Source organism: Salvelinus namaycush, chromosome 19 (genome assembly GCF_016432855.1).
Source record: "Salvelinus namaycush isolate Seneca chromosome 19, SaNama_1.0, whole genome shotgun sequence".
NCBI lineage: Eukaryota > Metazoa > Chordata > Actinopteri > Salmoniformes > Salmonidae > Salvelinus > Salvelinus namaycush.
Genome location: NC_052325.1, coordinates 38,746,246 through 38,758,254, shown reverse-complemented (window position 1 = coordinate 38,758,254; position 12,009 = coordinate 38,746,246). Strand labels below are relative to the sequence as shown.

The window sequence follows — 12,009 nt, the reverse complement described above, 5'->3', positions numbered from 1 at the left end:
TCTAAAGTAGTTCACTACATAGGGAATAGGTGCCATTTGGGACACTGATTTCCAGGTTAAGAATGAATATGAACATCCAACTCAGTGCCACATAGACTCGATCTAGATATGGTATCCTCCACACCGTTTTTATTTATAAATATACATACATGGTTGTTACTTTTTAATGAAGGGAAATGCCACTCTGGGAGTTGCCAACTTGACAGCACCCTCCCATAAGGAGGTTGTGGCTACTATTAAATGTTGACATCAAGTCACACACCCGATTGTCTTGTAGCAGTCCATAATTTGACATTCAAATGTATTTCTTTCCAAAAGTATTTGCACTGTTATCTATTTAGTTTAGGTTATAAAAACAGCAAGTAGCCTACATTATGCCAATTACCAGTGTATGGACATAATATTGAAACGTTCACACACTAATTGAAATTGTATGCATTGACTATGTTTAGTAAAGCATTGATATTAAGAATCTAGAATGAATATATATTTTTTAAATCCCTCATCAATCTACACATCCCATAATGAAAAAGCAAAAACAGGTTTTTAGAAATATTTGAAAATGTATTGAAAATAAAAACAAATATCTTATTTACATATATATATTCAGCCCCTTTGCTATGAGACTTGAAATTGAGCTTGGGTGCATCCTGTTTCCATTGATCATCCTTGAGATGTTTCTACAACTTGATTGGAGTCCACCTGTGGTAAATGCAATTGATGGGACATGATTTGGAAAGTCACACCTTTCTATATAAGGTCCCACAGTTGACAGTGCATGTCAGAGCAAAAACCAAGCCATGAGGTCAAAGGAATTGTCTATAGAGATCAGAGACAGGATTGTGTCGAGGCACTGATCTGGGGAAGGGTACAAAAACATTTCTGCAGCATTGAAGGTCCCCAAGGACACAGTGGCCTCTCATTTTTAAATGGAAGAAGTTTGGAACCACCAAGACTCTTCCTAGAGCTGGCCAAACTGAGCAATCGGGGGAGAAGGACCTTCGTCGGGAATTGACCAAGAACCTGATGGTCACTCTGACAGAGCTCCAGAGTTCCTCTGTGGAGATGGGAGAACCTTCCAGAAGGACAACCATCTCTGCAGCACTCCAACAATCAGGCCTTTATGGTAGAGTGGCCAGACGGAAGCCACTCCTCAGTAAAAGGCACATGACAGCCCGCTTGGAGTTTGCCAAAAGGCACCTAAAGCACTCTCAGACCATGAGAAACAAGATTCTCTGGTCTGATGAAACCAAGATTGAACTCTTTGGCCTGAATGCCATGTGTCCCATCTGGAGGAAACCTGGCACAATCCCTACGGTGAAGCATGGTGGTGGCAGTATCATGCTGTGTGGATGTATTTCAGCAGCAGGGACTGGGAGACTAGTCAGGATCAAGGGAAAGATGAACGGAGCAAAGTACAGAAAGATCCTTGATGAAAACCTGCTCAGGATCTCAGACTGGGACAACGGTTCACCTTCCAACAGGACAACGACCCTAAGCACACAGCCAAGACAATGCAGGAGTGGCTTCGGGACAAGTCTCTGAATGTCCTTGAGTGGCCCAGCCAGAGCCCGGACTTGAACTGGATTGAATATCTCTGGAGAGACCTGAAAATAGCTGTGCAGCAACGCTCCCCATCCAACCTGACAGAGTTTGAGAGGATTTGTAGAGAAGAATGGGAGAAGTGTCATAGCCAAGACGACTCGAGACTGTAATCGCTGCCAAAGGTGCTTCCAACAAAGTACTGAGTAAAGGGTCTGAATACATATTGAAATTTGATATTTCCGTTTTTTATTTTTAATACATTTGCAAAAAATTCTAAACCTGTTTTTGCTTTGACATCGGGTACTGTGTGTAGATTGATGAGGGGGGAAACATATTTTATCAATTTTAGAATATGGCTGTAACGTAACAAAATGTGGAAAAAGTCAAAGGGTCTGAATACTTAACGAATGCACTGAGACTCGCCTATTATTCGCATAAGCTATTCGCCTATTTCAAACATAATATATAATAGAGACGGACTACTCCTGCATATGAAAAAGTCACTTCCACAACTCGGTGAGATTGTGACCTGTAGGCTAAGTACCAAGAAGGACAGGAGAACGGTCACGGTAAATTGTGTCCCTCGTTGAACCTACTTGACAAGACTCCTACTGCGCACCGGAGTATTCCTCCTCCGAATGTCTACCGTGTCCACGTCTTATCTTTACCACCTCAAGCATCGAACACTTTACGAATACCATCTGCCAGGGGTGACTTGGCAAACAGGAATATGTTGGAATATGTCTCAGAGGGTCCAACATGTTTGGTGAGTGGCAGATGTTTAGTCATTCCTTTTCTTAAGCCTTGAGATAAAAAATGCAAGGTTGGACTTTGATTCTAGTGTAAACCGTAACATTAGACGTATTTGCCTGTCGTGTAATGCTCTTTACCATCTGAGGAGTTCTATAGCTTTCTTACGCTATCCTACTGTATGATACTTTGTAACAGATGCGCTTGAGCGCCTTTGCTTGAATATTTGGCAATTCTGATAAACAGTTTGAGTTCTAATTGTATTATGCCTACTATAATTAAACACTTGTACATAATCTAACATAGCTCATGCCCGATGTTGATCTGTTAAACAAACCAAAAAATTGTCCTAACTTATTTTTGCAGTGTAGGCTATAGGCTAACCCGTATTCTGTAAGTGACCCATTATTCTTCTAGCCTGATTGGATGCAGGGAGGTATAAGATACGCTCCTCCGATATTTGTAACCCAGCAACAGTCTCAATGAATGACTTGCTGAACAAATCCATGATTGTAAGAATTGATACCATTATTAGATCAGACATGTCCCGCGGTGTAGACTATTTCCAAAATTGCATGAGACAAAATTACTCTGCAAGATGACACTTTTTACATTTATTTAACCAAACTGGGCACAGCGAGTTATAGCTTTGTAGCTGAAGTAAATCAAAGTGACTTTTGCAACTGACACAAATAGACTCATACTTCATGCGCCAAATGACAAATTCTTAATTTTTAAGCCACTGTTTTGCAATGTTTCACTAATGTAACAAATGGCATGACTTTAGGGCTTTGACAAAGGGAGATCCGCTCTACGCACGCGTGCCAAATATAAGGGTCCCACCCTCTACCTGAAAGGAGCGCACCTGGATCCAACGAGACGGAAGTAGTTTGCAAAGATTGAGAAACGCTGCACAACTGTATTCTTTTTGGGCAACAATTACTCTGGAATTTCACGTTATTTCGAAGATGATTTTCATTTAGCGATATGCTCGACATAACTTGATGGACTTTTAAATCAATAATTTGGAGTCCATTTCCCATCCTTTTTATGTAACGTCCCGGTAAGTCATATCATTTTCCCGAAAAGAATGTGAACATGCGGGACTATGACAAGATACTTTTTATAGTAGCCTGGTCTATCCTGTCATTTAGTAGACTGCTGTACAGTAGAACGTTTTCCAACTTTGTTGGACAGTAGGTTGTGGAGAAAAACAATCCTGCTTGTACATTCCTGCTTGTGTATGGTCATAATTCAAAGTGGCATAGCATGTAACACAAGACATACTTGTCTTCCATTCATGTGAGACTGAGTTTTGTGATCCTGCTTTTTACCTCTGTTAATTTGACATATTTGTCACCTTTCTTTCTTTTTAAGGTTACCTCCTCTGGTGGTGCAACTGACTGGTAGGTGAAGTACTGTCTCAAAGCTATCTACCCCACACATCTCCAGAAGAATGAGTGGTCTCCGCAGAGTTCTCAGAAGGCGATTACACCCCTTAAAACTGGTGATAGTGGCCCTTATCTTTGTCACATTTCTCTTTCTAATACAACGTGAGGTAGTAAGCCAAAGTCCCTCCCTAGAAGAGCCCTGGCTGAAGGAGATAGCTGTCAAGCGGGATGCCGTGCTGGGCATGGTGATGGGGGCCGTCAATAACTTTAGGGATGCTATGCCAAAGATGCAGATCAAAGCCCCAGTGCGTCAGCAGGACAATGCAGGGGACTTCTCCTGTTTGCCAGGGACCTACACGGCTGCTGAGCTGAGGCCAGCCCTGGAGCGTCCACCTCAGGACCCCAACAGCCCCGGGGCCTCTGGGAAGCCCTTTCACACAGATAAACTGAGCCCTGCTGAACAGAAGGAGAAGGACCGGGGAGAGGAGAAACACTGCTTTAACCTCTACGCCAGCGACCGCATTTCTCTCAGCCGTGACCTGGGTCCTGACACCAGACCACCGGAGTATGTTATCTCTCCATAATTGACTGGCCATTTTTGTGCTCTTATGGTAGCCATCACAGTTTCCATATCCATGCTTTAAATTCTGTGGTGGAAAAAGTACCCAATTGTCATACTTGAGTTAAATTAAAGATATCTTAATAGAAAATAACTCAAGTCACCAAGTAAAATACTACTTGACTAAAAGTATCTGGATATATGTATGTATGCATGTACAGTTGAAGTCGGAAGTTTACATACACCTTAGCCAAATACATTTAAACTCAGTTTTTCACAATTCCTGACATTTTAATTTGAGTAAAAATTCCCTGTCTTAGGTCAGTTAGGATCACCACTTTATTTTAAGAATGTGAAATGTCAGAATAATGGTAGAGAATGACTTATTTCTTTCATCACATTCCCAGTCGGTCAGAAGTTTACATGCACTCAATTAGTATTTGGTAGCATTGCCTTGAAATTGTTTAACTTGGGTCAACTGTTTCGGATAGCCTTCCACAAGCTTACCACAATAAGTTGGGTGAATTTTGGCACATTCCTCCTGGCAGAGCTGGTGTAACTGAGTCAGGTTTGTAGGCCTCCTTGCTCGTACATGCTTTTTCAGTAGTGCCCACAAATGTTCTATAGGATTGAGGTCAGGGCTTTGTGATGGCCACTCCAATACCTTGACTTTGTTGTCCTTAAGCCATTTTGCCACAACTTTGGAAGTATGCTTGGGGTCATTGTCCATTTGGAAGACCCATTTGCCACCAAGCTTTAACTTCCTGACTGATGTCTTGAGATGTTGCTTCAATATATCCACATAATTTTCCTTCCTCATGATGCCATCTATTTTGTGAAGCGCACCAGTCCCTCCTGCAGCAGGGACAGTCACTCCAAAACATGATGCTGCCTCCCCCGTGCTTCACGGTTGGAATGGTGTTCTTCGGCTTGCAAGCCTCCCCCTTTTTCCTCCAAACATAACGATGGTCATTATGGCCAAACAGTTCTATTTCTGTTTCATCAGACCAGAGTACATTTCTCCAAAAAGTGTGATCTTTGTCCCCATGTGCAGTTGCAAACCATAGTCTGGCTTTTTTGGAGCAGTGGCTTATTCCTTGCTGAGCGGCCTTTCAGGTTATGTCGATATAGGACTCATTTTTACTGTGGATATAGATACTTTTGTACTTGTTTCCTCCAGCATCTTCACAAGGTCCTTTGCTGCTGTTCTGGGATTGATTTGCACTTTTTGCACCAAAGTACGTTCATCTCTAGGAGACAGAACGCGTCTCCTTCCTGAGCGGTATGACGGCTGCGTGGTCCCATGGTGCTTATACTGGGGTATTATTGTTTGTACAGGTGAACGTGGTACCTTCAGGCGTTTGAACCAGACTTGTGGAGGTCTACAATTTTTTTTCTGAGGTCTTGGCTGATTTCTTTTGATTTTCCCATGATGTCAAGCAAAGAAGCACTGAGTTTGAAGGTCGGCCTTAATACATCCACAGGTACACCTCCAATTGACTCAAATGATGTCAATTAGCCTATCCGAAGCTTCTAAAGCCATGACATCATTTTCTGGAATTTTCCAAGCTGTTTAAAGGCACAGTCAACTTAGTGTATGTGAACTTCTGACCCACTGGAATTGTGATACAGTGAATTATAAGTTGTATATAAATTATAAATATTACAATTATTGGAAAAATTACTTGTGTCATGCACAAAGTAGATGTCCTAACCGACTTGGCAAAACTATAGTTTTTAACAAGAAATTTGTGGAGTGGTTGAAAAACAAGTTTTAATGACTCCAACCTAAGTGTATGTAAACTTCCGACCTCAACTGTATGTATGTGAGAGAATCCATCAAATTCCTTATATTAAGCAAACCAGACAACACACATTTTTTTATTTTTATAATAATAATAATTATGGACAGATGTGCACACTGGCAATTTACGAACACAGCATTTATGCTTAGTGAGTCCATCAGAGGCAGTAGGGCGGACAAAGCGTTATATTTATAGGTGGGTGAATTGGACCATAATTCTGTCCTGCCTGAGCATTAGAAATGTAACAAGTACTTTTTGGTGTCAGGGAAAAACGTATGGGAGTAAAAAAGTACATAGTTTTGTCAGGAATGCTGTCAAAAATATAAATAATTATAAATGGTGAAGTACAGATACCCCAAAAAACGACTTCCGTAGTACTTCAAAGTATTTTTACTTAAGTACTTTACACCACTGTCTAAAACGTATTGTCTCAGTGCCATATGCTTCGGCTACGTAGCCATGTAAAAATGTCGAGTCAATCTTGGGGTTGGTGGCCCTGTTTATTATGATAATTCTATCATTGTAGGGTATATCTTGTAAAACATCCTAATATGAAGCAAACATCTAAAGTGAGGTTTCTCCTCATCACGTAGCAGCACCATCTAGTGGTGTTCAATAGAACAGTTTCTCTGTAGAGGAATTCAGTTTGCATATACTTTTATGTCTTGTCTCAGTGGCTCAATATGAAACCAAAGTCACATACTGAATGACCACAGAAGGAGATAACCATAATGTGTCTCCAACAGAAATGACAGTTTTAACTCCAAGTCTTTGATATTTTCTTTGAGTTATTGAGGAAAATTTCACTCCAACCACAGGCTGAGTTTCTCTGTCTGAAACATTGTTTCAGCATGTGTGCCCAGTAAATGTGTCTGGGTCAAGAAAAAGCTTAGTTTTGTTTGGCTAATTAAACAAGTCTGTCCATGTTCCTATTATTTTTAATGGGGTAATTTACACAGATTCAGACTGTCTGATGCGGTTGGCATTTCAAAGGGAGTCTCACATCCCAGTGAAACAACTGAAACAGACACCCCTTTATGGGAAGACTTCAGATGTTTCAACCACAGTCCTACACTGAAAGGCCTCTCAGGGACCCAAAAATACACCTTTAAAAAAAAAAAAATGCTCTTTTGCAGATGTATCGAGCAAACGTTCAAGCGCTGTCCCCCTTTGCTGACCACCAGCGTGATCATTGTGTTTCACAATGAAGGCTGGACTACTCTGCTGAGGACGGTGTACAGCGTCCTCCACACCTCCCCTGCCATCTTCCTCAAGGAGATCATCCTGGTGGACGATGCCAGTGTGGACGGTAAGGAACTAACTGGCCAGACAGGCAGACGGCAGGACCACCTTGTTTTCACTTGGAATTGATTTCAGTCGGCCTGCTGGGCGGCCCGCTGGTGTGCCATGAAATGTGCAGGCTGGAGCCCCGGCTTCTTGTGAAGGGGGTTATAGCAGGAAGCAGCACTGCTAGTGAATACTGTCCTTAAGAGGGGCTAGCTAGTCCGTGGCGGTGTAGAGAAATATGTCTGTTTTCTCTTGTAAACAGGCCTTAGGCTGAGGGGGAAACGAGGCTGTGGGTAAAAAGACGAGGGAGCAGGGAATGCAGCCCAACTGAGTGACGCTCAAAGCCCTCTGTCGTTTGTTGGGAATAGCCTACTATTAGACATCTGTACTAAAGCTATTTCCCTGGCCCAATAGGATAAGGCTAGGAACTGATCAGGCATACTTGGCAGCTAGCCATGGTGTGTCTCTATGTAGAAGTGCAAGCTTCCATACTGGGGGGGGGGCAAGTTGAGGTAGAGGCCAACTCTCCCAGAAAGTGTTACAAGGTCTATTACTGTATCTTGACTGTCTGTTCTAGATGTGCATGGTCCAATGCTGTGGGCTCATTTCCTTTCACAGACGCCTTGAAAGAGGAGTTGGATGAATATTTGAAGCGGCTGCACATTGTGCATGTGGTGCGGCAGCGGGAGAGGAAGGGCCTGATCACCGCTCGGCTACTGGGAGCCTCGGTGGCCACCGGAGACATCCTCACCTTCCTCGACGCTCACTGTTAGTACATGCACACCCACACACCCACACCCCAGCACAGACATCAAACAACTGAGTCATCAGGCTGGAACAACCAGAACAGCTCTGCCTTTTTAGACACACCTGTTTATTTATCCACCTACACCCCAGAATACTAGCACTATGCAGATGCTGTTTCGGGCGTGGCAGGAAAACCACAAAACATTATGAGTATTCGAATGTAACATTTTCGGGTAGCCTGCTTTGGGTTGGCCAGGGAAAAGATCAAATCAGTGTTAAATTGAGTTGTTTATACAACAGCCTTCTATGTTCCGTGCCGATGTAGTGTTTCACATTTTAAATGCTATGTTATTTAGTGGTGCTATTTTAAGGCTGGTGGTGAATGCGTATCCAACAGGTGAATGCTTCAGTGGCTGGCTGGAGCCTCTGCTGGCCAGGATAGCAGAGAACTACACTGCAGTAGTGAGTCCTGACATCACTACCATTGACCTCAACACTTTTGAGTTTATGAAGCCCTCGCCGTACGGGCAGAATCACAACCGTGGTAACTTCGACTGGGGCCTGTCCTTCGGCTGGGAGAGTCTACCGGACCACGAGAAACAACGGAGGAAGGATGAGACCTATCCTATCAAGTGAGAAGAACTATGTGAATGATTGAATGCCTATTTTCAGGAGGAAATACTGACATGACGAACACCTTTGTCTATATACCTTGATATGTGGTTGTGAATTGTCTATTTTTCAACTGTGTGTAAACATACTTATCTGCACCCTCTATTCAGTGGATATATTTTACCTCACAGGACACCAACTTTTGCTGGGGGACTCTTCTCTATCTCCAAGGACTACTTCTATCTCATCGGAAGCTATGATGAACAAATGGAAATCTGGGGCGGAGAGAATATTGAAATGTCTTTCAGAGTATGAGCTGATTCACTTGGCTTTCTAGTTAGAAAACACCTTGTGTTAGTGTCATCACTGCTATTTTTTTTTGTGATTCATTCTCTGTATCTTTGTATTGTGCAGTAGAACCCAACCAACCGGTTACCAAGTATGACTAACAGTGTTGGGTGTGTTGCCTCTGTCTGTCTGTAGGTGTGGCAGTGTGGGGGTCAGCTAGAAATCATCCCTTGCTCCATTGTGGGTCACGTGTTCCGCACCAAGAGCCCCCACACCTTCCCCAAGGGCACCCAGGTGATCGCACGCAACCAGGTGCGGCTGGCCGAGGTCTGGATGGACGACTACAAGGAAATCTTCTACCGACGCAACCAGCAAGCCGCCCAGCTGGCCAAAGACGTATGTGGTATTTCTGAGTGACATTGTCATATTGTTGTACGTTTTAAAACCAGCGAGGCAGGTTGATATCCCAAGAAATGGGACAGGAATTCTAAAACAGTTCATCTATTCCCTAAAGTAATGTTTTAGCAGTTTGCTCTGGAATGTTTGCCCTCCACTATATCCCACATGGACATATGAATGTTCTCATTCTGACTGCAGACCACTTGTTATCCCCCTTGTAGGACAAGTTTGTGCAGCCACAGGCTGATGCGATTTTTAAAAAATAATTTTTTATGTGATATATCGTTTTGGAAATAAAGTCTTCATAAATTCTTAAAGAAAATGTTAATCTCACCTTGTACCTTTGGTGTCATGTTCCCCAGAGACTCATTTTAGAGGCAGGACCCCCCCCTCTCTCTCCCCAGAGAGACTCATTTTAGAGCACTGACCCCTAAACAAAGATCATCTTTTGGTTAGGTATCGTCTGAACACAGTTGAATGTACAAACCCATTCCCCTGAGGGGAACATACATTTTGAGGTCCCTAGTATGTACTGTAGAACTATGTGACGTGAAATGAATAGTATCCCTCTAAAAATCCAGGCTATTAGGTGTTTAGAGTTGTTAACAGGCAGGAAGGGGAGCCCTTTGGAGGCAGCAGAGTCTGTTAAATGACGGGGATTTGTAGTGCTGCTGCATCTCAACACGTAACAGGTTTTCTCATCTCCACGCCATAAACAGTCCCCCCTCAGGCCATGTGTAGTTACGTACCTCAGAGTGAAGCAGACCAAGAGGCCTCTCCTGCTGCCTTCAAACACCCCCTGTGTCTCTAACCGCTTCAAGGAGCACAGCTACAGTAGTTATCATCACACACGGCTGTTTACAGCATCCGCGTCATTATCTCTCTCGAATGCTCTCGTTACTGAAGACCTGCCTGGAGAAGCTCTCTGTTCCTTGAAATACTCTGTGTTTATACTGGCAATAGGTGAATCAATGACTGAGCAATGTCTGCATGCATTCTTTTGAAACGTTGATGGCATGAATGAATTTAAATGAAGCAAAGAGAGGAAAAATTCAGTCATTTCTGGACTAGAGGGTTCATCATTTGCTATGGTATTTCAGCTCTGTTGTCTTCTGTATGTGTACCGGATAATTTTTGCACGTGCCAATTACTTGAAACAAGATCGGGCAGAGTGAAACGCTGCCATACATGGTGCTGTCTTCAAGCAGTCACCCATCAACCACGGAGCTCCAGCACTAGACCGACTGTGGGGAAGTGGTAATGGAGTTTTTCCTCCCAGTCCAAAGCCTGGGCAGTGTGAGTAATGAGGAAAGCCCCCCCCCCCCCCCCCCCCCCTTTAATGGCTGCTGCCTGGAATTGTTTCCACAGAGGGCCTTCGGAGATGTCGGGCGTCGCGTGGACCTCCGGGAGCGGCTGCAGTGCAAGAGCTTCTCCTGGTATTTGAAAAATGTGTATCCAGAGGTCTTCATGCCCGATCTCAACCCGCTCCACTTTGGCTCGGTAAGTCCCCCCTCTCCAAGACTCTTTCCAGACCACAGAGAGCTTTCTGGCAATAGTGGGTTTCCACTTAGCATCTCCAGAGGGCTCTGAGGAGAGCTTCAGGGTAGGCCAGGGGAGAGAGCAGCTCCACACTACCTAAGGTTGGGAGGTGGCTGGGCTTGTTTGAACAGCTTGTGTGTCTGACTGAAATCCCTTTCCTTGTGCCTCCAGGTGAAAAATGTAGGTAAAGACTCGTGTCTGGATGCAGGGGAGAACAACGAGGGAGGGAAACCGCTGATCTTGTATCCATGCCACGGCCTCGGAGGAAACCAGGTCAGAGGGAAGGGAATGAAGGGACTGGGTTCAGTCATGAAGGAAATGCTAAAGTACTTTCTCGGTCACTTTCAAAATCAAAAGGATTACTTCTGGTGTTCTTTGTGATCCCTCAGTATTTTGAGTACTCGACCCATCATGAGATCCGGCACAATATTCAGAAGGAGCTGTGTTTGCATGGGACGGATGGAGCCGTGAAGCTGGAAGACTGCCAGTATAAAGGCCGCAACACGTTTGTAGGAGCAGAACAGAAGTGGGAGTTAAGGGAGGTGAGACCAAATACCCACATTTCTATCCTAATGGGCTCAGTCAACATTTCTACCTGAAAGCCTGTTTTTATTTATTTTTTCACTGTCAATTATGAGCAAATTGTGACGTTTGCCTTGTTCTCTTGCATCATCTTCACCATAGAAGTGGTTGTTGGTGACTAATCTGTGTCTCCTCTCTGTAGAACCAGCTATTCTACATCCCAGGATGGAACCTGTGTCTGAGTGCTCGTCATGAGCACCCCTCCTTGGTGGCCTGTAATCCCTCAGACAGATACCAGCTGTGGCTCTACGTCTGACTGCAGGACACACATGGTCCTCGGCACTAGTGGACGATGTGTGCCTTGGTATCCTAGAACCATTAGAACAAGTAGCAATTGGCGTACATTTTTTTACGTTTTATTATCGAAGTTGAATTTTAATTTATTTTTATATGTAGAAGAACTGCTGCTGGAAAGTTTGCGATTTTTGAGAACGTGACCTCGGGAAGGAAGCGTTAAAACTGATACTGAAGACTGTTTTATTTTACTCCTTCCTTTTTTAAAAAT

General features: G+C 43.6%; 1 protein-coding gene across 1 annotated transcript; it reads left to right on the top strand.

Annotated features, from left to right (window-relative positions):
* Nucleotides 1-3,751: 3,751 nt before the first annotated feature.
* Nucleotides 3,752-11,760, top strand: galnt3 (UDP-N-acetyl-alpha-D-galactosamine:polypeptide N-acetylgalactosaminyltransferase 3 (GalNAc-T3)). The gene is made up of 10 exons (XM_039014325.1): nt 3,752-4,251; nt 7,187-7,359; nt 7,956-8,105; nt 8,482-8,716; nt 8,888-9,005; nt 9,180-9,380; nt 10,752-10,883; nt 11,094-11,195; nt 11,312-11,464; nt 11,647-11,760. The coding sequence occupies exons 1-10, from the start codon at nt 3,752-3,754 to the stop codon at nt 11,758-11,760; spliced, it is 1,878 nt and encodes a 625-aa protein (XP_038870253.1).
* Nucleotides 11,761-12,009: the final 249 nt, after the last annotated feature.

What these genes read in the sequence shown, in the direction of transcription:
- galnt3 (XM_039014325.1), top strand. Translation starts at nt 3,752, where the DNA reads ATGAGTGGTCTCCGCAGAGTTCTCAGAAGGCGATTACACCCCTTAAAA. An exon ending in CCTGACACCAGACCACCGGA is followed by an intron (nt 4,252 to 7,186) that starts GTATGTTATCTC and finishes GCTCTTTTGCAG; the next exon opens with ATGTATCGAGCAAACGTTCA. An exon ending in CACCTTCCTCGACGCTCACT is followed by an intron (nt 8,106 to 8,481) that starts GTTAGTACATGC and finishes CGTATCCAACAG; the next exon opens with GTGAATGCTTCAGTGGCTGG.